At 37.0% G+C, this 25380-nt stretch overlaps 2 protein-coding genes and 1 pseudogene across 2 annotated transcripts; all 3 read right to left on the reverse strand.

The window, feature by feature from the left end:
- Window positions 1-328: 328 nt before the first annotated feature.
- LOC102555599 (olfactory receptor 5L1-like) lies at window positions 329-1267 on the reverse strand. The gene has a single exon (XM_006234492.1). It carries the CDS (start codon window positions 1265-1267, stop codon window positions 329-331), a length of 939 nt encoding a protein of 312 aa, XP_006234554.1.
- On the reverse strand, window positions 1099-1367 carry Or5l14-ps1 (olfactory receptor family 5 subfamily L member 14, pseudogene 1; annotated as a pseudogene).
- Or5d47 (olfactory receptor family 5 subfamily D member 47) lies at window positions 20884-21840 on the reverse strand. Its single transcript, NM_001000656.1, has one exon. It carries the CDS (start codon window positions 21838-21840, stop codon window positions 20884-20886), a length of 957 nt encoding a protein of 318 aa, NP_001000656.1.
- Window positions 21841-25380: the final 3540 nt, after the last annotated feature.

A 25380-nucleotide genomic window follows, 5' to 3' on the forward strand; every position in this document is an offset into this window, starting at 1 on the left:
ATAAAGTTTGTTATGAATACAGAAGTAAATTTAGAAACCTTACAAAATCCTTCGTTTTAGATTTGGGAAGGCCTCACGGAAAATGAAATGTAAGTGCTGTAATAGGATATGAAACATAAATAACAAATTTAAATTAAATGATGAAATTAATTTGAAATTTTAGAATCTTTTAAATGTTATTCTTATAAATTTAGAAGTCACAGTACTGACAAAAACTAGAATCACTCAAAACTATCATGAACTCTCTATTTTTCTAGACAAATATTGTTCCATCTATATTCTTTCTGCCAGTATCTATCTTTGATTCTGCATCCTGACAATACTGTATTCATTGGGAACATATCTTAATATTTACAACTTTCCTGAGAGCATCTTTGACATCCTTGTTTCTGAGGCTGTAGATTAAAGGGTTCAGCATGGGAATCACTACAGTGTAGAACACTGTGGCCACTTTGTCAGCATCCCCACTGTTGTCTGAAGTGGAAGAACAATAAATGGAAAGGATTGTCCCATGGAAGACAATGATGACTGTGAGGTGGGAGGCACAGGTGGAAAAGGCTTTGCGCCTCCCCTCTACAGAGCGCATCCTCAGGATGGTGATGAGGATAAACAAGTAGGAGGTGAAGATAACCACAATACTAACACTCTCATTGAAGGTAGCCACAACAAACAACAGCACTTTATTAATAGTGACATCAGAGCAAGCAAGACCCAAGAGAGGAGGCAGATCACAGAAGAAGTGGTTGATCACATTTGACTTAAACGATGGGATCTCAAGGGCTAAGCACAAATGAACCAGAGAACACACTGATGCACACAAGTAGCAGCCAGACACTAGTATGATACGTAGATCTGAGGACATGATGACAGTATATAGTAGTGGGTTACAGATGGCTACAAAGCGGTCATAGGCCATCACAGCTAGCAGGAAGACTTCAGTGACCACACATGTGCAAAACAGGAAGAATTGGACCATACATGCCAGGAATGATATGGCTTTGTCCATATTGAAGATGTTAGCCAGCATTTTAGGCACAATGATGGAGGAGTAGCAAAAATCCACAAAGGAAAGATGGCTGAGAAAAAAGTACATGGGGGTATGAAGTTGAGAGCTGACTTGTATTAGTGCAGTAATTCCCAGATTGGCCAGGACAGTGACTCCATAAATGAGAAGTACAATTGAGGAGAGAAAACCACTCAACTCAGGAACATCTGAAAATCCCAGGAGGATGAACTGTGCTACCATGCTGCAGTTTTCCTCAACCATCTGCCCCATTTAAGTGTTGCTTGAGAAGATAACTACATTAGTCTTTATTTTATGGATTACAATTTAGCTTAAACACTTGTAAGATGGTTGGGTGCAGTGCATATCTGTAAATATAAAGAATGTCTTTTGGTGAGAATTAGTATTACTAAAACTTCAATAATAGAAGTGGTTATAACCCACAGTTGAACTCAGAAATCACACCATAATTCAAATCTGTGGACTGTATTTAAAAGTTCAATTGGTTTTATCAGAATTGCAAACATGGAGTTAAATTACACAGAAGCAGCATAAAGTACTTTTCATTTAGTTACTTCACTTATCTCTAAATTTAAAAATATATTTACTCTGACTTCTCATCTCTGAATATTGTAAATATTAGGCCTTTGGCAAATGCCTTACAAGTTCGAAGGTGATCTCCACTGAGACTTGAGAGAAACTTATATAACTGATGTGATGAGTTATTTGCTCCTCTAATGGGTTTTAAGATGGAAACAGGGTTAATTTCTACATTGTAGTTGTACCCCTGTGAAATAATTTCACTGACATAGAGGAATTTTAATTCAGCCACATGTTTGTTCTGGCAAAATATTATATACAAAGAGCTTCTACATGTGTATGATCCAGTTTGAAAGCATGCAGAGCACACACCTTTAGCCCCTCAGTGTGGAATACAGATATAACTTCAGTACATACATTTAATCTCAGGGCATTTAATGCAGGGCAGTTTCATTGGTAGAATGAAGCAACCTTGTTTGAGTGTCATGTCTAACCGAGGGGCAGAAAAAGTGAAGAATCAGAGAAAAATTTGACATAGTTAATCAAAAATAAAATATGCCCAACTCTCAGGAGAATAGACAAGAGAGGGAGGTTACTTAAGAGACTACTGGAGAGAGAGATAAGGAGAGAAAGAGGGAGGGAGGGAGGGAGGGAGAGAGAGAGAGAGAGAGAGAGAGAGAGAGAGAGAGAGACTGACAACACACAATGAGGGAGTAAAAATAATCATATAAACTTGGAATATAACATATTCAGCAATAAGCCTCTGAAATAGCAATTATTTCAGGAAAATAAAAGTTATATATACTGAGTGATTCAATTTATTTTGAATTTAATTCCAACCACTAAAGAATAAATATTCTTGATGTTTTAAAAACAAATATGTTGCTTTGAATTTCTTGGGAATACTAATCAAAGATATAGAAAAAGTGTCATTACAATAATTGGCTACTGATAAGTGTTAATATTTAAAGTTGTAAAAATGTATAAATCAAGTGGAAAATTAAGGGTGATTAGAAAAATTGTGGAATAGATATGAAAATATATATCACTTAATTTTCTCAATTTGTATGATCAATGTACAAAATACAAGAGAATAAGTAGAAGTTAAAAACGTGTTGGATATAGGGTAAATATTATACACAAACAATATACTTCCCTTTTACTTTTAAACAAATAATCATATTCACATTATGATTTGACCAGTAACATGAGTAATGATGAAAAATATCTTTCACATTGGCCCCCAACCACTGCCTTTTTTTTCTTAGCAAGATATGTGATAAATAGGATATTCATGACAATCTGAGGACACTTCCTTTTGTTCACATGGTTTCCATTTTTCTAGCTGTTGCGAATAGAGTGGCAATAATCATTACTGACTGAGCAAGTCTCTTATCAGAAGATACTATGCAAGCTGGCAGGGTATTGAAGCAGAAACAGTCCTATCCAGCTTTGATGACTATGGATGACATTGACAAGAACAGCAAGATATCCTACAGGTGTAATAGTGCTATTAATGTTTTGGTAGTAATGAACACATGCTTAACTGAACTTAAGACCTGTCCAACAGGAGAGAAACCATGCTTGGTATTAGAAGCTTAGGTAATTACCTTATTCATTGATTTGAGCAAAACTTAAGGGAATGGAAAGCATTAAGTGGACGAAAGGGAAGGGTGAGTTGATGTAATGATATTACAACTGAAGTAAAGGATATTAATGTATATGCATTATATGCAATATTAAGCAAATGAAAATGTTTCTCTACTTCTTAAAATATTACTAGACTAGAATATACAATGGTATCTTCTTTGTATTACATAATCCAAGATTTACTGAACCACTATGACTTTTTTTACATTCTACATTACATCTCTACTAAATTGAAACTTTTTACCAATATTATTAAAATTGTTGAATATATAAACTATGATACAATAAATAAATGTATACTCTAATAATAAAATTGTTCAGTTTGGAAATCCAAGTAACTTTTTATTGCAAATGTTATCATGTTCTCAAAACTAACCCATAATGCTTTCTCTATCAGAATTAGCTCCATTCACTTTACTGTATATCTTTGTATCATCTTCTATCTCCAAATCCATGTATGAGAAACCTTTTCAAGTTTTGTTATCTGTATATTTGTAGACCATATCATAAAAAAATTGTTCCTTACTATTTTCTTATTTGAATAGCAAACTTCTGATCTGAGTTTCAGGTTTTCCTCTCAGACCAGTAACTATCCAATGTCTTTTCATAGATTAAATAATAACAGCTCCTGTCACGATTATTCATTACCATGAAGGAAATATATTATCCTGTATGCATTTTCATGACAAGTTATCTACTAATGTGTACTCTAGGAACAAGGCATAAACACAAAATAGCAATAGTGTATTGTTCAGTAGTTTCCTTTACAAACTTTTCTTTTTGAGCTCACATTATCCCATAGAGGAAATAATTTAAAATTTGAGCTCTCAGAAACTATTATTTCAGTCTATTCCACTGAAAACAATGTGGTTAAGCATATCCAAACAACTCACCGATAAAACAAACAGTACATACATCCCTCTGCTCCTAAAGATGTCACTATACACAATGCCACAGTCTTTATGTGTCAGTGTGTTCTCCTATATCTTATAATCCTGTTTCTGAAAACAAGCACCAGTCTCTGTGGGACATCAATGTAACTGCAAGAAAATACTCCCTCTTGAGATTCAATTATTAACATAATGAGATACAAAATGGGAATATTCATTAGTGTGATTCATTGTATTTTAATGTAACTTAATTAAATTGAAGTGTCTTGATGAATAATGTATCCTAAAACTAACCTTTACCTCTGCGTAATATGTAACTAGATCACATAAGATGTGTTTGCCTTTATTTCAATAGTCCACCAGAGAAACACTAAAGAATCAAGTCACCCTAGAGTTTCCCCAAAAAATCAGAGAGAAGTGACAGTGAATATAGGGTGCCCTTTTTTGTTTTTTTAATTGGATTTTTTATTTACATTTCAAATGTTATTACCTTTCCCGGTTTCCCACTCATGAGCCCCCTATCCCATCCCCATCCCCTTCTTCTATAAGGGTGTTCCCCTCCCCATTCACCTCCCCCCCAAACAACCTTGCACATTCCCCTTAACTGGGGATCCAACTTTGGCAGGACCGAGGGCTTTTCCTTTCATTGGTACGGAACAAGGCTATCCACTGCTACATAAGCAGCTGAAGTCATGGGTCATTCCATGGGTGGTGGTTTAGACCCTGGGAGTCCTGGTTGGTTGGCATTGTTGGTTTTATGTGGTTACAATCCCCTTCATCCCTTTCAATCCTTTCTCTAATTCCTCCAACTGGGGTCCCGTTCTTAAATCAATCGTTTGTTGCTAGCATTAGCCTCTGTATTTGACATGCTCTGGCTATGTTTCTCAGGAGACATCTATATCTGCTTCCTGTCAGCACGTACTTCTTAGCTTCATCAATCTTATCTAGGTTTCTTGACTGTATATGTATGGGCCACATGTCGGGCAGTCCGTTCCTTCAGACTCTGCTCCAAACTTTGCCTCCATATTCCCTCCTATGAATATTTTTGTTCCCCCTTTTAAGAAGGAGTCAAGCATCCACACTTTGGTCATCCTTCTTCTTTAGCTTCATTTGGTCTGTGGATTGTATCTCGGGTAATTCAAGATTTTAGGCTAACATCCACTTATGAGTGAGTGCATACCATGTGTGTTTTTCTATTATTGAGTTACCTCACTCAGGATATTTTCTAGTATGATGCATTTGCCTATGAATTTCATGAAGTCATTGTTTTTGTTTTTTTTTTGTTTTTTGTTTTTTGTTTTTTTTTTTTTTTTTTCGGAGCTGGGGACCGAACCCAGGGCCTTGCGCTTCCTAGGCAAGCGCTCTACCGCTGAGCTAAATCCCCAACCCGAAGTCATTGTTTTTAATAGCTGAGTAGTAATCCATTATGTAGATGCACTACATTTTCTGTATCCAATGCTCTGTTGAAAGGCACCTGAGTCCTTTCCAGCTTCTGGCTATTATAAATAAGGCTGCTATGAACATAGTGAAGCACGTGTCTTTGTTGTATGTTGGAGCATCTTTTGGGTATATGCCCAAGAGAGGTATAGCTGGGTCCTCAGGTAGTGCAGTGTCCAATTTTGTGAGGAAGCCCCTGACTGATTTCCAGAGTGGTTTTAACAGTTTCAATCCCACTAACAAAGGAGGAGTGTTCTTCTTTCCATACATCCTTGCCAGCATCCATTGTCTCCTGAGTTTTTGACCATAGCCATTCTGACTGGTGTGAGGTGGAAATTCAGGGATGTTTTGATTTGCATTTCCCAGATGAACAAGGATGTTGAGGATTTCTTTAGGTATTTCTCAACCATTCTATGTTACTCAGCTGAGAATGTTTTGTTTAGCGCTGTACCTCATTTTTAATAGGGTTATTTGGCTCTCTGTTGTCTAACTTCTTGAATTCTTTGAATATTTTGGACATCAGCCCTCTATCAGATATAATATTGGTAAAAGTCTTTTCCCAATCTGTGGGTTGCTGTTTTGTCCTAATGACAGTGCCTGTCTTACAAAAGCTATGCAGGTTTATGAGGTCCCATTTGTCGATTCTTGATCTTAGAGCGTAAGCAATTGGTGCTTTGTTCAGGAAATTTTCCCCAATGCCCATGTGATAGAGATTCTTCCCCAACTTTTTCTTCTATTAGATTGAGTGTATCTAGTTTGATGTGGAGGACTTTGATCCACTTGGACTTAAGCTTTGTGCAGGGCACTAAGAATGGGTTGATTTGCATTATTCTACATGCTGATCTCCAGTTGAAGCAGCAACATTTGTTGAAAATGCTATCTTTTTTTATTGATGGTTTTAGCTTTTTGTCAAAGATCAAGAGACCATAGGTGTGTATGTTTATTTCTGAGTCTTCATTAGATGCCACTGATCTACTTGTCTGTCTACTTGTACCAATACCATACAGTTTTTATGACTATTGCTCTGTAATACTGCTTGAGAATAAAGATGGTGATTCCCCCAGAAGTTCTTTTGTTGTAGAGTATAGATTTCGCTATCCTGGGTTTCTTGTTATTCCAAATGAATTTGCAAATTGTTCTTTCCAACTCTATGAAGAATTGAGATAGAATTTTGATGGGGATTACATTGAATCTGTAGATTGCTTTTGGCAAAATGGCCATTTTTACTATATTATTCCTGCCAATCCATGAGCATGGGAGGTCTGTCCATTTTCTGAGATCTTCTTCTATTTCTTTCCTCAGAGACTTGAAGTTTTTGTCATACAGATCTTTCACTTGCTTGGGTAGAGTTAGACTTAGGTATTTTACATTATTTGGGACTATTGTGAAGATTGTCATTTCGCTAATTTCTTTCTCAGCTTGTTTATCCTTTGAGTAGAGAAATTCTACTGATTTGTTTGAGTTTACCCAGCCACTTTGCTGAAGCTGTTTATCAGGCTTAGTAATTCTCTGCTGAAAATTTTGGACTCACTTATGTATGATATCATATCATCTGCAAAGTGATATATTGACTTCTTCCTTTCCAATTTATATCCCGTTTACCACCTGTTGTTTTCTAATTGCTCTGGCTAGGACTTCGAGTACTATATTGAATAAGTAGGGAAAGAGTGGGTAGCTTTTCCTAGTCCCTGATTTTAGTGGAATTCTTCAAGTTTCTCTCCATTTAGTTTAATGTCTGCTACAGGTTTGCAGACGTTTTTACTATGGTTAAATATGGCCCTTGAATTGCTGATATTTCTAGGACTTTTGTCATGAAGGGGTGTTGAATTTTGTCAAATGCTTTCTCAGCATCTAATGAAATGATCATGTGGTTTTCTCCTTTGAGTATTTTTATATGGTGGATAACGTCGATGGATTTCTGTATATTGAACCATCCCTACATCCCCGGGATGAAGCCTACTTGATCATGATGGATGACTGTTTTAATATGTTCTTGGATTAAGTTTGCACGAATTTTATTGAGTATTTTTGAGTCAATATTCAAAAGGAAAATTGGGGACCTCACCGCCTGGTCAGGTGGGCACTCCTAAGGCTGAAGAGCGGAAGAGACCACCAACACTGCCCACCCCTGCCCACATCCCTGGCCCAAGAGGAAACGGTATAAGGCCTCTGGGCTCCCGCGGGGGAGGGCCCAGGAGCGGCAGGACCCCTGCCTGAGACACCACCGGAACCTGAAGGAAACAGACCGGATAAACAGTTCTCTGCACCCAAATCCCGTGGGAGGGAGAGCTAAACCATCAGAGAGGCAGACACGCCTGGGAAACCAGAAGAGACTGCACTCTGCATACACATCTTGGACGCCAGAGGAAAACACCAAAGGCCATCTGGAACCCAGGTGCACTGAAGCTCCCGGAAGGGGCGGCACAGGTCTTCCTGGTTGCTGCCGCCTCAGAGAGCCCGTGGGCAGCACCCCACGAGCGAACTTGAGCCTCGGGACCACAGGTAAGACCAACCTTTCTACTGCAAGAAAGCTGCCTGGTGAACTCAAGACACAGGCCCACAGGAACAGCTGAAGACCTGTAGAGAGGAAAAAATACACGCCCGAAAGCAGAACACTCTGTCCCTATAACTGACTGAAAGAGAGGAAAAAAGGTCTACAGCACTCCTGACACACAGGCTTATAGGACAGTCTAGCCACTGTCAGAAATAGCAGAACAAAGTAACACTAGAGATAATCGGATGGCGAGAGGCAAGCACAGGAACCCAAGCAACAGAAACCAAGACTATGTGGCATCATCGGAGCCCAATTCTCCCACCAAAACAAACATGGAATATCCAAACACACCAGAAAAGCAAGATCTAGTTTCAAAATCATATTTGATCATGATGCTGGAGGACTTCAAGAAAGACATGAAGAACTCCCTTAGGGAAACACAGGAAAACATTAATAAACAAGTAAAAGCCTACAGAGAGGAATCGCAAAAATCCCTGAAAGAATTCCAGGAAAACACAATCAAACAGTTGAAGGAACTAAAAATGGAAATAGAAGCAATCAAGAAAGAACACATGGAAATAACGTTGGATATAGAAAACCAAAAGAAGATACAAGGAGCTGTAGATACAAGCCTCACCAACAGAATACAAGAGATGGAAGAGAGAATCTCAGGAGCAGAAGATTCCATAGAAATCATTGACTCAACTGTCAAAGATAATGTAAAGCAGAAAAAGCTACTGGTCCAAAACATACAGGAAATCCAGGACTCAATGAGAAGATCAAACCTAAGGATAATAGGTATAGAAGAGAGTGAAGACTCCCATCTCAAAGGACCAGTAAATAGCTTCAACAAAATCATAGAAGAAAACTTCCCTAACCTAAAAAAAGAGATACCCATAGGCATACAAGAAGCCTACAGAACTCCAAATAGATTGGACTAGAAAAGAAACACCTCCCGTCACATAATAGTCAAAACACCAAACGCACAAAATAAAGAAAGAATATTAAAAGCAGTAAGGGAAAAAGGTCAAGTAACATATAAAGGCAGACCTATCAGAATCACACCAGACTTCTCGCCAGAAACTATGAAGGCCAGAAGATCCTGGACTGATGTCATATAGACCCTAAGAGAAAACAAATGCCAGCCCAGGTTACTGTATCCTGCAAAACTCTCAATTAACGTAGATGGAGAAAACAAGATATTCCATGACAAAACCAAATTTACACAATATCTTTCTACAAATCCAGCACTACAAAGGATAATAAATGGTAAAGCCCAACATAAGGAGGCAAGCTATACCCTAGAAGAAGCAAGAAACTAATCGTCTTGGCAACAAATAAAAAGAGAATGAAAGCACACAAACATAACCTCACATCCAAATATGAATATAACGGGAAGCAATAATCACTATTCCTTAATATCTCTCAACATCAATGGCTTCAACTCCCCAATAAAAAGACATAGATTAACAAACTGGATACGCAACGAGGACCCTGCATTCTGCTGCCTACAGGAAACACACCTCAGAGACAAAGACAGACACTACCTCAGAGTGAAAGGCTGGAAAACAACTTTCCAAGCAAATGGTCAGAAGAAGCAAGCTGGAGTAGCCATTCTAATATCAAATAAAATCAATTTTCAACTAAAAGTCATCAAAAAAGATAAGGAAGGACACTTCATATTCATCAAAGGAAAAATCCACCAAGATGAACTCTCAATCCTAAATATCTATGCCCCAAATACAAGGGCACCTACATATGTAAAAGAAACCTTACTAAAGCTCAAAACACACATTGCACCTCACACAATAATAGTGGGAGATTTCAACACCCCACTCTCATCAATGGACAGATCATGGAAACAGAAATTAAACAGAGATGTAGACAGACTAAGAGAAGTCATGAGCCAAATGGACTTAACGGATATTTATAGAACATTCTATCCTAAAGCAAAAGGATATACCTTCTTCTCAGCTCCTCATGGTACTTTCTCCAAAATTGACCATATAATTGGTCAAAAAATGGGCCTCAACAGGTACAGAAAGATAGAAATAATCCCATGCGTGCTATCGGACCACCACGGCCTAAAACTGGTCTTCAATAACAATCAAGGAGGAATGCCCACATATACTTGGAAATTGAACAGTGCTCTACTCAATGATAACCTGGTCAAGGAAGAAATAAAGAAAGAAATTAAAAACTTTTTAGAATTTAATGAAAATGAAGGTACAACATACCCAAACTTATGGGACACAATGAAAGCTGTGCTAAGAGGAAAACTCATAGCGCTGAGTGCCTGCAGAAAGAAACAGGAAAGATCATATGTCAGCAGCTTGACAGCACACCTAAAAGCTCTAGAACAAAAAGAAGCAAATACACCCAGGAGGAGTAGAAGGCAGGAAATAATCAAACTCAGAGCAGAAATCAACCAAGTAGAAACAAAAAGGACCATAGAAAGAATCAACAGAACCAAAAGTTGGTTCTTTGAGAAAATCAACAAGATAGATAAACCCTTAGCCAGACTAACGAGAGGACACAGGGAGTGCGTCCAAATTAACAAAATCAGAAATGAAAAGGGAGACATAACAACAGATTCAGAGGAAATTCAAAAAATCATCAGATCTTACTATCAAAACCTATATTCAACAAAACTTGAAAATCTTAAGGAAATGGACAATTTCCTAGACAGATACCAGGTACCAAAGTTAAGTCAGGAACAGATAAACCAGTTAAACAACCCCATAACTCCTAAGGAAATAGAAGCAGTCATTAAAGGTCTCCCAACCAAAAAGAGCCCAGGTCCAGACGGGTTTAGTGCAGAATTCTATCAAACCTTCATAGAAGACCTCATACCAATATTATCCAAACTATTCCACAAAATTGAAACAGATGGATCACTACCGAATACCTTCTACGAAGCCACAATTACGCTTATACCTAAACCACACAAAGACCCAACAAAGAAAGAGAACTTCAGACCAATTTCCCTTATGAATATCGACGCAAAAATACTCAATAAAATTCTGGCAAACCGAATCCAAGAGCACATCAAAACAGTCATCCACCATGACCAAGTAGGCTTCATCCCAGGCATGCAGGGATGGTTTAATATATGGAAAACCATCAACGTGATCCATTATATGAACAAACTGAAAGAACAAAACCACATGATCATTTCATTAGACGCTGAGAAAGCATTTGACAAAATTCAACACCCCTTCATGATAAAAGTCCTGGAAAGAATAGGAATTCAAGGCCCATACCTAAACATAGTAAAAGCCATATACAGCAAACCAGTTGCTAACATTAAACTAAATGGAGAGAAACTTGAAGCAATCCCACTAAAATCAGGGACTAGACAAGGCTGCCCACTCTCTCCCTACTTATTCAATATAGTTCTTGAAGTTCTAGCCAGAGCAATCAGACAACAAAAGGAGGTCAAGGGGATACAGATCGGAAAAGAAGAAGTCAAAATATCACTATTTGCAGATGATATGATAGTATATTTAACTGATCCCAAAAGTTCCACCAGAGAACTACTAAGGCTGATAAACAACTTCAGCAAAGTGGCTGGGTATAAAATTAACTCAAATAAATCAGTTGCCTTCCTCTATCCAAAAGAGAAACAAGCCGAGAAAGAAATTAGGGAAACGACACCCTTCATAATAGACCCAAATAATATAAAGTACCTCGGTGTGACTTTAACAAAGCAAGTAAAAGATCTGTACAATAAGAACTTCAAGACACTGAAGAAGGAAATTGAAGAAGACCTCAGAAGATGGAAAGATCTCCCATGCTCATGGATTGGCAGGATTAATATAGTAAAAATGGCCATTTTACCAAAAGCGATCTACAGATTCAGTGCAATCCCCATCAAAATACCAATCCAATTCTTCAAAGAGTTAGACAGAACAATTTGCAAATCCATCTGGAATAACAAAAATCCCAGGATAGCTAAAGCTATCCTCAACAATAAAAGGACTTCAGGGGGAATCACTATCCCTGAACTCAAGCAGTATTACAGAGCAAGAGTGATAAAAACTGCATAGTATTCGTACAGAGACAGACAGATAGAGCAATGGAATAGAATTGAAGACCCAGAAATGAACCCACACACCTATGGTCACTTGATTTTTGACAAAGGAGCCAAAACAATCCAATGGAAAAAAGATAGCATTTTCAGCAAATGGTGCTGGTTCAACTGGAGGTCAACATGTAGAAGAATGCAGATCGACCCATGCTTATCACCCTGTACAAAGCTTAGGTCCAAGTGGATCAAGGACCTCCACATCAAACCAGACACACTCAAACTAATAGAAGAAAAACTAGGGAAGCATCTGGAACACATGGGCACTGGAAAAAATTTCCTGAACAAAACACCAATGGCTTACGCTCTAAGATCAAGAATCGACAAATGGGATCTCATAAAACTGCAAAGCTTCTGTAAGGCAAAGGAGACTGTGGTTAGGACAAAACGGCAACCAACAGATTGGGAAAAGATCTTTACCAATCCTACAACAGATAGAGGCCTTATATCCAAAATATACAAGGAACTCAAGAAGTTAGACCGCAGGGAAACAAATAACCCTATTAAAAAATGGGGCTCAGAGCTAAACAAAGAATTCACAGCTGAGGAATGCCGAATGGCTGAGAAACACCTAAAGAAATGTTCAACAACTTTAGTCATAAGGGAAATGCAAATCAAAACAACCCTGAGATTTTACCTCACACCAGTGAGAAAGGCTAAGATCAAAAACTCAGGGGACAGCAGATGCTGGCAAGGATGTGGAGAAAGAGGAACACTCCTCCATTGTTGGTGGGATTGCAAACTGGTACAACCATTCTGGAAATCAGTCTGGAGGATCCTCAGAAAATTGGACATTGAACTGCCTGAGGATCCAGCTATACCTCTCTTGGGCATATACCCAAAAGATGCCCCAACATATAAAAAAGACACGTGCTCCACTATGTTCATTGCAGCCTTATTTATAATAGCCAGAAGCTGGAAAGAACCCAGATGCCCTTCAACAGAGGAATGGATACAGAAAATGTGGTACATCTACACAATGGAATATTACTCAGCTATCAAAAACAACGAATTTATGAAATTCGTAGGCAAATAGTTGGAACTGGAAAACATCATCCTGAGTGAGCTAACCCAATCACAGAAAGACATACATGGTATGCACTCATTGATAAGTGGCTATTAGCCCAAATGCTTGAATTACCCTAGATCCCTAGAACAAAGGAAACTCAAGACAGATGATCAAAATGTGAGTGCTTCACTCCTTCTTTAAAAGGGGAACAAGAATACCCTTGGCAGGGAATAGAGAGGCAAAGATTAAAACAGAGACTGAAGGAACACCCATTCAGAGCCTGCCCCACATGTGGCCCATACATATACAGCCACCCAATTAGACAAGATGGATGAAGCAAAGAAGTGCAGACTGACAGGAGCAGGATGTAGATCGCTCCTGAGAGACACAGCCAGAATACAGCAAATACAGAGGCGAATACCAGCAGCAAACCACTGAACTGAGAATAGAACCCCCGTTGAAGGAATCAGAGAAAGAACTGGGAGAGCTTGAAGGGGCTGGAGACCCCATATGTACAACAATGCCAAGCAACCAGAGCTTCCAGGGACTAAGCCACTAACTAAAGACTATACATGGACTGATTCTGGACTCTGACCTCATAGGTAGCAATGAATATCCTAGTAAGAGCACCAGTGGAAGGGGAAGCCCTGGGTCCTGCTAAGACTGAACCCCCAGTGAACTAGACTGGTGGGGGGAGGGCGGCAGTGGGGGGAGGGTTGGGAGGGGAACACCCATAAGGAAGGGGAGGGGGGAGGGGTATGTTTGCCCGGAAACCAGGAAAGGGAATAACACTCGAAATGTATATAATAAATACGCAAGTTAATAAAAAAAAAAAGAAAAATTGGTCTAAAATTCTCTTTTTTTATTGGGTCCTTTTGTGGTTTAGTTATAAGCATAATTGTTACTTCAGAGAAGAAATTGGATAGTGCTTCATCTTTTTCTATTTTATGGAATAGTTTGGATAGTAAAGGTAAAAGTTCTGATAAAATTCAGTACTAAACCTATCTGGTCCTGAGCTCTTTTTGGTTGGGAGACATTGAGTAACTGCTTTAACTTCTTTAGGTGTTATGGGGTTGTTTAGATGGTTTATCTGATCCTGATTTAACGTGGTATCTCTCATTTGACTAGAAAATTGTCCATTTTCTCCAGATTTTCCAGTTTTGTTGAATTTGGGCTTTTGTAGTAGGATCTGATGATTTCTTTAATTTTCTCAGATTCTGTTGTTATGTCTCCCTTACATTTCTGATTTTATTAATTTGGACATACCTTATGTGCCCTCTGGTTAGTCTGGCTAAGGGGTTTTCTATGTTATTGATTTTCTCAAAGAACCAGCTCCCAGTTTTGTTGATTCTTTGTGTAGTCCTTTTCATTTCTACTTTGTTGATTTCAGCCTTGAACTTGATTATTTCCTGCCTTCTACTTCTCTTGGGTATATTTGCTTCTTTTTGTTCTAAAGCTTTTAGGTATGCTGTCAAGCTGCTAATGTATTGTTTCTCCTCTTTCTTTTTGGAGGCACTCAGAGCTATGAGTTTTCCTCTTAGCATTGCTTTCATTATGTCCCATAAGTTTGGGTATGTTGTGCCTTCATTTTCATTAAATTCTAAAAAGTCTTTAATTTCTTTCCTCATTTCTTCTTTGGCCATGTTTTCATTGAGCAGAGCATTGTTCAACTTCCATGTATACATGGGCTTTCTGTTGTTTTTTGTTGTTATTAAAGACCAGGCTTATTCTGTGGTGAACGTTAAGAGGCATGGAATTATTTCTATATTCTTGTATCTGTGGAGGCCCGTTTTGTGACTGATTATATGGTCAGGTTTGGAGATGGTACAGTGAGGTGTGAGAAGAAAGTATATTCTTTTCTTTTAAGATGAAATGTTCTATATATATATATATATATATATATATATATATATATATCTGTTAAATCCATTTGGTTCATAACTTCTGTAAGTTTCTTTGTTTCTCTTTTTAATTTCTGTTTCCATGATCTGTCCTTTAAAGAGAGTGGTGTGTTGAAATCTCCTACTACTATTGTGTGAGATACAATGTTTGTTTGAACTTTAGTAAGGTTTCTTTTATGAATGTAGGTGATCTTTTATTTGGAGCATAGATATTTAGGATTGAGAGTTCATCTTGGTTGATTTTTCCTTTGATGAATTCGAAGTTTCCTTCTTAATCTTTTTTGATATTTTTTGGTTGAAAGTCGATTTTATCCAATATTAGAATGGCTACTCCAGCTTATTTCTTTGGACCATTTCCTTGGAAAGTAAATGCTGGGTCCTCTTTACATATCCAGTTTGTTAGTCTATGTCTTTTTATTGGGGGAATTGAGTCCATATATGTTAAAAGATCTTAAGGAACAGTTATTGTTGCTTACTGTTATTTTTGTTGTTAGAGTTCGAATTCTGTTTGTGTGCCTTTTTTCTTTTGGTGTCGTTGCAAGGAGATTACTTTCTTGATTTTTCTAGAGTGTAATTTTCCTCCTTGTCTTGCAGTTTTCCATCTGGATTTGGAGAAATATATTGTGTAAATTTGATTTTGTCATGGAATATCTTGGTTTCTTCATCTATATTAATTGAGAGTTTTGCTGGACATAGTAGCCTGGGCTGGTATTTGTGTTCTCCTAGGGTCTATATGACATCTGCCCAGCATCTTCTGGTTTTCATAGTTTCAGGTGTGAAGTCTAGTGTAATTCTGATAGGTATGGCATTACATGTTACTTGGTCTTTTTCCCTTACTGCTTTTAAAAATTCTTTCTTTGTTTTGTGCATTTGGTGTTCTGCATTTTATGTCACTGGAGGAATTTGTTTTCTGGTCCCACTTATTTGGAGTTCTATAGGCCTCTTATATGTTTATGGACATTTCTTTCTTTAGGTTAGGGAAATTTTCTTCTATAATTTTGTTGAAGATATTTACTGGCCCTTTAAGTTTTGAGTTCTCACTCTCTTCTATATCCATTATCCTTAGGTTTGATCTTCTCCTTGTGTCCTGGATTTCCTGGATGTTTCGCAGTAGGAGCTTTTTGCATTTTACATTATCTTTGATAGTTGTGTAGATGTTTTCAGTGGTAACTTCTGCCCCTGAGATTCTCTATTCTATCTCTTTTATTCTGTTTGTGATGCTTACCTCTATGACTCCTGATTTCTTCCCTAGGTTTTCTGTCTCCAGGGCTGTCTCTCTTTGTGCTTCCTTTATTCTTTGTTTTTCCATTTAAAAATCCTGGATGGTTTTGTCCTTTTCCTTCACCTATTTGATTGTGTTTTCATTTAATTCTTTAAGGAATTCTTTCTGGGATTTTTGTGTTTCCTCTTTAAGGGTTTGTATTTTTTGAATTCTTTAAGGGATTTATTTATGTCCTCCATCATCATCATAAAATGTTATTTTAAATCCAAATCTTTCTTTTCCAGTGTGTTTTGATATCCAGTATTTGCTTTGGTGTGGAAAATAGGCTCTAATGATTCCAAGGAGTCTTGGTTTGTATTGCTTAGTTTCCTATGCTTGCCTCTTGCCATCAGTCTGTGTCTGTTGTTGACTTGCCTTGCTGACTCTGAAAGTGGCATGGCCCTCCTGTAGGCCTGTGTGACAGCATTGCTGTAGACCTGTTTCCTTTCAGCTAGATCTGGGAACAGGAACCTCTGCTTTTGGGTGTGTAGGCACTCCTGGCGACTGGCTTTAAGCTCCCAGAGCAGGCAGAAACCTGAAGGATCCTGCCCCTGACTGCTTCTAGGTCCCTGTGCCCAGGGGCACAGATGGCGCTAGACAATTTCCTCTTGGGTTAGGAATGTGGGCAGAAAGTTTTTGTTGTCTCTAAGTACTCAGGAGTATCTGTATTTCTGAGGGTCCAGCTTTCTCCCAGATGGGATTTGGGTGCAGGGAGCTGTGACCAGTTCAGTTCACTTCAGTTCATGGTGCAGCCAGAAACCAGTAGGTTCCTGCTCCTGACTGCTCCTATCTTCCAGTATCCAGAGGCACTTTGCAGATTCCTCTTGGGCTGGGAATGTGGGAAGAAGTGGGCAGAAGTGAGCAGAAGTGGCTGTCTGTCCTGAGGTCTCAGGATTGTTTGCACTTTGGGATTTCAGCTCTCTTCCCTCCCTGGGATTTGGGTACAGAGAATTGTGGGATAGGTTCAATTCCAGGAGTCCTTCTTAAACCCCATTAATAAACTAAAAATAGGAACTCTTGTGATATAAATTTATCGATCTGAATGAGGTCAGCATTTATTCCTAAGATAGCATGAAAATATGTGACATTTGTTAAAAGAGGCAGTTGGTTGGTAAATTTATGACAACAGACAGATGATAGCTGCTAAAGATTTGGGAGACTAGACAAAAAGTGTATTGAGGGAGACCATGGCACAGACATACTTTATGATATCCACCCATATTTGGTATTTTCCTAAGTATACAAGATTGACTTCCATTATGTGTATTCAAAGCTGCCTGCGTGTTTTCAGATGCACCAAAGTGTTCAAAAACTGTATTAGTATTGTTCTACTCATGTTATGTTTCTGATTCTCAGTAGTGTATAATACTAATTGCCTAAAATTAATTTGAGACTTTTATTAATACTGAAGAAATTATCAGTGTCATTTTATACATTGTATCTTGATATATTTTTCTTACTCCTTAAACACACAGATTTTCATTATTTACTTATATCTTCTATGTCAACCACAACAATGATCAAGAGCAAATGCCCAAAGCCTAAAGCATGAGGATTCTTTGTGTTTTTGCCATGATACCTGACTTTTTTGACAATTCAAATTATATATTCATTTAATATCAGATAATCATATAGGATGCTTAGCTTAGTTTGTCAAATAATATGCTAAATTCAGGCATAATATTGCTGATGGGCATAGAGTATTCTCCAATTTAATTTAGTTGACAATAGAAACATTATTACGCTATGTATGCCTCTTGAAGTGTAGAGTCCCTCAACAGTGAAATGAAAGAGCATCTGTAGAGATGCAACTTTAAAAAATTATGATAATTAAAAATTTCTACCAATTTCTTTCTGCCTTCTACATTACAAAATTAATTAAATTAAATTATTAAATATGTGTATCATATGTATTGGGAACCTAACCTTCTTTTCTTTTTATAAAACTCTTGGATTTATTTCAAAATGTACATTAAATTAATTCTCCTGTCTGCTTGCTGTCTCTTCTCTACTGAGACAATATCATTGGCTATGTCCATGTTTTATATTAGTGTGTTTAGCAATCATACCATGAGTAGTTTTTGTTATATTATTTATTCATAAATATATTTTCTTTACTGATATCATTCCTTACACCTTCTTTTATGTACAATGATTACACATACTTGTTCCCTTCTTCTCTATAGAAACCCTCCTTCTACTTCTATGTAGTATGTATTCAATTTCACTCATTTAATTCTGGCCCTGCCTACTTAAGATTGTTTTATCCTATCATGTCATCCCTTTATACATTCATGAAAAACAAACAAATATATATTCAAATTACAAATATTTAAATCCAGGACTTAAATATGAGGCATTACATTTAATGTTTGTATTTCAGACTTGTTAATATAAAATATAAAAATCAGTTTTATTCAATTTCTTATTAAGAATATAACTATATTCTTTACATTGAATGACATTTTATTCTTTTTTCAGTTTGTTTTATTAGATATAGTTTTATTTATATTTCAAATGTTATTCCCTTTCCTCATTTCCTGTCCATAAGCTCCCATCCCCTCCCCATCCCCCATACGGGTTTTCCCACCCATCCATCCACTTACTGCCACCCCCGACGTTCCCCTACATTAGGGGTCCAACCTTGGCAGGAATAAGGGCTTCCCCTTCCACTTGTCTCCCAACTATTCTCTGCTACATTTGTAGTTGGAGTCCTGGGTCATTCCATGTACAGTCTTTTGGTAGTGGTTTAGTCCCTGGAAGCTCTGATTGGTTGGCATTGTTGTTCTTATAGGGTTGCAAGCCCCTTCAACTCTTTCAAACCTGCCTCTAATTCCCCCAAGGGGGGTCCTGTTCTCAGTTCAGTGGTTTGCTGCTAGGATTGACCTCTGTATTGGACATGCTTTGGATGTGTCTCTCAGGAGAGATCTATATCTGGTCCCTTTCAGCATACACTTTTTAGGTTCTTCAATCTTATCTAGTTTTGGTGACTACTGTAGATATATGGGCCACATGTGGGGCAGGCTCTAAATGGCCATTCCTTTATTTGCTGCTCTAAAGTTTGCCTCCATATCCCCTCCTATGGATATTTTTCATTTGACATATATGTATCATCTGTCTGTGGACATCTATGCTGATTCTTATTCTTACTGTTGAGAGCAGTGTATCAATAAACATACACGTGCAAGTATGTCTGCTGTAGAATATAGTTTGTTGGGTGTATGCTTGGATATGGAGGGAAGTTGGGAGCCATGGAAGGAGTATGTGTGTTGTTTGCCAAGCAAATGCACACAGATATGTAATTACACGTCAATAAAATCATATTTGCTCTCTCAAAATGTTTTAAAGATTACTGATATGATATTCAAGGACCCTAGTTCTTACTGAAGTGTAAAAGCTACTAAGATGTTTGGCCTGGTAGAAAGTAAGTAGATTATGCAGTTCCTGTGAAGGACCCTAAGGGCTTTTGCCAGCTTTACACCCACTGCCTCGGGTCATGATAATGCCAAGTACCAGCTTTGGGCCTCAGGTAAAGGCCAGGCCAAGTTCCATTCTCCACCCACAGTTCTCTGGAGGAGCAGGAACATTCTCGAAAAATCTGAAGAATGTACTGACATAGTCACATATACTGGGCCCAGATATAGTTCGAATGCATGTCATATGCTTGCCAGCCAATAGATTCAAAGGTCAATATGCTTAGCCAATTGCTTGCAAATGCAACCTGTACCCGTAAAAAGTATAAAAACTGCTTATTTACAGCCATTCCGGGTCGCCTTCCAGTCACTCTCCACTAGGGGCTGATTGAAGGTCGACACCTACACACCTGAAAATAAACGTCTTGTGTTTGCATCGAACTCCAGTCTTGTATCTTGGGGGATCTCCCGGTAGTTAAGACTCACTCTGAGCCTTACAGTATCAATTTTCTTATATGCCTAATTATGTATTTGTTTTTCTCTTGAGTGAAATCGATTTTATAGTAGAATTTATATATAAAATATGTATATATTCATTTTACAAAGAAATTTATAGTTATATACTTTTTGTGAAAGTTTTCTCCTATCATCCTTTAATCAATTACAATATTCCTTTCTTCCAAAATCTTTACAGAAGTTATTTTCTGTAGCATTCAATAATCAAATTTATCCTTGCTATATTATTGGGTTTCTGCATCATAGAAGGTAAGCACTAGTTCTCATATTCGCAATAATTTCTATTTTATATGAGCATGAAAACCTTCTAGTATTTCAACAGATGTTTCTTTCTCCTGAATATTTGATAGGAGTAGAAGGCAAAACAATGGTTTTTGATGACACAATATTTTCAGATGATAGTTATAAGAACAAATAGTCTAAATATTGTATTTCAAACTATATGAGCCAATTCGGGATGAAATGCTAAAATAAAAGAAATCATTGTTCTTTTTAGAAGCTAAAAAGAACTGTTTTGAATGTCTAAATAAAACCCAAAATTTATCCATGCATAATATTAACTCTACAAATTGCAAAAGTATGTTTAATATCATAGATGAAGACATAGATAAGCATTCATGAAAGACCTCAAAATACTATAATGTACAATGAGAAATTACTTAACTCCAAATTTCTGACAATTTTAATTGTGTCTATCATTCTTAACACATGAGACCATAGTCATTATTTTTCTAATTGTGTCTAGGACATCCTTATTTCTCAAAGTATAGATTAGGGGGTTAAGCATGGGGATCACCACTGTGTAAAATACAGAGCCCACCTTGACTGTGAGCCTAGAATTCTGAGAGTTGGGCACACAAAAAAGGAATAAAATTGTACCATGGAAGATAGTGATGGCTGCTAGGTGGGATGCACAGGTGGAGAAAGCCTTGCGAAGCCCACTGGCTGAATGCGTCTTAAGGACAGTGACAACAATGAACAGGTAAGACAGCAGAATAATGAGTAATGTGCTGACAGCATTAAATGTAGCGAAAACAAATAGCAGTAATTGACTGATGCGAGTATCAGAGGAAGAAAGGGCTAGCAGTGAAGAGAATTCACAGAAGAAGTGATCTATTATATTGACAGTATGAAAAGATAATTGCACAGTAGAACATGTCAGTGTCAAGGAACATGTGAACCCCCATGTATAGGATCCCATCACCAGTGTGAAGCAGAGTTTCTGGGACATGACTACTGTGTAAAGCAGAGGGTTGCAGATAGCCACAAATCGGTCATAGGCCATAACCACTAATAAAAAGGCTTCAGTTACTACAAAGATACAAAATAAAAAATATTGTACTATGCATTCTCTAAATGAAATGGTTCTGTCCTTTGCAACAAGATTCACGAGCATCTTGGGAGTAATGATAGAAGAATAGCAGAAATCCACAAAGGAGAGGTGGCTGAGAAAGAAGTACATGGGGGTGTGCAGTTTGGGATTAATTCTGATCACAAGGATCATGCCAATATTCCCAACCACAATGATGCTGTAGATGATGAGAAATACTAAAAAGAGAGGGACTTTCAATTCAGGGTAATCTGAGAAGCCCAAGAGGGTGAATATCATCTCACTATTGTTTCTCCCAGACAGCAACATTGTGTGCCTGTTAGAGTTTGAAGATTACCCCTGAAAATGAGAAAAAAAAATAGAAATAGGTTAATTAGAAAACGCATTTTTGCCTATGAAGCCTATAGGAAAAGTAAAGCATACATAATCTGTGTACGTATTCCTTAGGCAATTTTTAAGAAGGATCTTGGCATAAACTAATAAAATCACCAAAGTTTAATTTCTTTTTAAAATACATTGGATTAAAATGTAAATCCTTGCCTTTTATTTCTGATTATACAATAATAAGATTGTTTTACACTTACTTTAAGTTAATTAGAGTTTCTCTTATAATTCTCTAAGTTCCAAATGATAGGGGTTATGCCAGTGTAGTCACTGATTATCTTAAATTGGTATTCAGTACTACAAACTCTAAATTTATGAGCTATATTTCTGTCATATCTTTACATAGTCTTAACAGTTGTGTTGTGCTTCTCTTGTTATATCTTATGGCACTTTATTCTTTACTCTGTTACTTAGTACAATTTAAGATTAGATGAATGCTTATCATTTTTTGTTAATATGCTCTTAACTTCAGATAGATCTAATTATTAATAATTGTACATCAAATAATAAAAGTAGAGCAGACATTTTTCTTCTTTTTAGTAGTATTTTACTTCTTTATAGTAATTGATAAGATTTAAGGCAGAAAAATTTGACTTTATCAATAGCATACATATAGGGACCACCTACATATTTATATCTACATCTCAGTTCATTACATAGTTAGCCACATATACACTTCCATACATCCTAACAATTCATGTTATAGGTCCTTAAAATGACATACTTCCTGTTTAATGATCTTCTTGATGAGTGTTAGAAACTACTCTTGGGGAAATCAGAGCATTTATAACAGTAAATAGATATGCTTATACATTTACACTATTGCTAAGAACAAGCACAAGAAAATGGAAGGCAAGGGGTTAGTCTCTTCTAAGAATAAGCTCTCATGAAGCCTGACAAAAATATTGCATTTCTAAGTCAGTCTCTCTGTTTGCTTGTCTTTTCACACTTTTTTCCGTCTTTCTAGTTTCCCTTCAAAATAGTTAATATAGTCATTCTGTCCCTCAATTATCTGAGGAAAAAAATGAAAAACAAACACTAACATTGCTTTATACAGGGTTTTATTTTTTATAAAATAGGTTGGTAACAAAAATAACACAAAATTTCTTCATTATATTATTTCCTTGGAGGTTAGATTCAGCCCTCAGATTCAGCCCTGTACAAGAATATCTACCTCTTTGCTTTCTCATAATATTCCTATGACTACACAGAGCATGAGATAATTTTAGATAATCCATTGACAAAGAGGTGAAAATATATGTAGAAGTAAGTCATACCTTTGTCCTTTCTGTTCTTATACTAATGAATTTGACTTAAGGCACCCTATTATTAAGGTAGGGATTCTAGTTGTCATAATGCATTCATTCACAGTGTGATTCATTTTACACAGTATTTCAAGTCACATAAGCCTGCATTGTAGAGAATGCAGTGGCTTCAGGAGAATAGTAGTTATTACATTGCTGTAAAATGATATTACTCTTTCTTATACTCTTTTCTTATTTCTTGGTTCCCAAAACTCACAATTCTAGTGGAAACTGACACTTAATTCATAATTGTAATGGAAAATTGGTACTTTTGATATTTTTGTCTAGTGTAGACAGTTTGACATCAATTTGTTTAGTTAACATAAGCAAACACCTTTTTTTTACGAAAATTTCCTTCTGTCTTCATCTCATCACCAAATCTGTTCTGATTGTACCACTCTCTGTCCAGTGTTCCTCTCCACTTTCAAATAATATGGGTTTTACTACCCTCACTCACTTTCTTTTAAAATCAGCTTTTCCTCTCATGATTTCTAAAAAATAATTATATGTTTTATTTTCTCTGTGATTCTACCCACTTACAGAAGCTAGACAAATATTTTTCAGGTTTCCCGTTCTGTATTATCCTCATATCCCACCTGGCCCTCTTTACAAGAGTGCTGAGAAGCCTGGCTGAGTCCCTCACAAAAGTTCAGCAGAAACAAATTATACCAAACCTGGGCAGAAAAAAGGGCTGGGATCTTCTCTTCAAAAGTGCCTTGCTGATTGGAGGGGGTACTTTTCTTTTGAATCTGAAATCTTATTGTAAAATGTGTAGGATGTCTTTTTGTCTGCAAGCGACACTTACCTTATATGAATAGTTACAGCCTTGGGAATGCAGAAACCTTTGGGACAATCTAGTCCCATTCTCTTGAGATCTTGAAATAGACAGTGGAAATTAACCACTTCTTTTGATGTAACTTTTGTAAATCAGGGATTGTGACATTTGTTGCCTCAATTACATTTAACATTTTGGGGAGATGAACATGCTAAAACTTTAATTCTTTGGTTTAGCATTTATATCACCATTTGTAGTGTGATTTTAAAAAATTCTTTCATTCTACTTAGATAAACTTTTCTTTTTATTTTTGACTATCTATATTTGTTTTATGTTCATATGTGTTTTACCTCCATTTTTGTCTATGCATTATATGTCTACTGTAGAGAGCATTTTGGGGGTACTTGCTTGGGCTTGGGTTAGACACTTGGGCTAGAATTCGACATTATCAAGCCAAAAGAAATAAGTTCAAGGCAGGAATCTGACTTTGGGCCAGGACTCAGAAAATAGGCCCAGATTAAGAACACTTACATTTGAGTTAATGCAAAGCTGAGAGTGGGGGCTCAACTGAGGTATATGTGGCAGTCCTTTTGTCTTGGTCATCCTGGCTAGCCCCTAGAAATGTGTTTACAGGATTTTGTTTTTTGTCTTACTTGTTACTTGACTTAAAACTGATCTTATTATTCTGCATGTAATTAAAGTGGTATAAAAGCATATTGGAAAATAGAAAATCTGCTTCAGCCTCAGTACTGGCTGGAGTCATGTTAAATGTTGTCTAATTGTCATTTTCTTTTTAATCCTAACTCCTGCCCTGGAGAATGACTGAGCTGGCTTGGTCAGTCTACAATAGCAAAAGAACCAGGAAAGGGTGTCATATAATCTGGTTAAGTAGTAACAGATGACTGTTAGCCACTATGTGGGTTCTAGGAAGTGCTCTTAACCAGAGAGCCAACTGTGTATCTCGAGGTGTATTTTGAGTTTAAATTATAATTCCTGAAGCCGTAATTAAATAGCTATTCATCTATTATCATTCTGCCACTAATACTGGCCTTATTGAGATAAATTCCCATTTTAGGATTATCATAGTATTCCAAAGTCAATGCTTACCATCGTTGTTTTTCAGATGTATCAAACTATCTTTTGTTTCATTGAATCCTTGATTACTAATGATTAAGTTATTCAGCTAGTCCATGTTTGTGCATTTTCACTTACCAAATACAATTTACAGAATCAGCTCAATCCCAGTCAAAATCCTAACACAATTCTTCACAGGTATTTAAAGGTCAGTACTTAGCTTCATTTGGAAAATAAAAACAAATGGCAAACACACAAACAAAAAATAATCATCCAAACAAACAAAAACAGTATGTCTAAAATAATCCTAAA

The sequence above is a fragment of the Rattus norvegicus genome, chromosome 3, assembly GCF_036323735.1.
Source record: "Rattus norvegicus strain BN/NHsdMcwi chromosome 3, GRCr8, whole genome shotgun sequence".
NCBI lineage: Eukaryota > Metazoa > Chordata > Mammalia > Rodentia > Muridae > Rattus > Rattus norvegicus.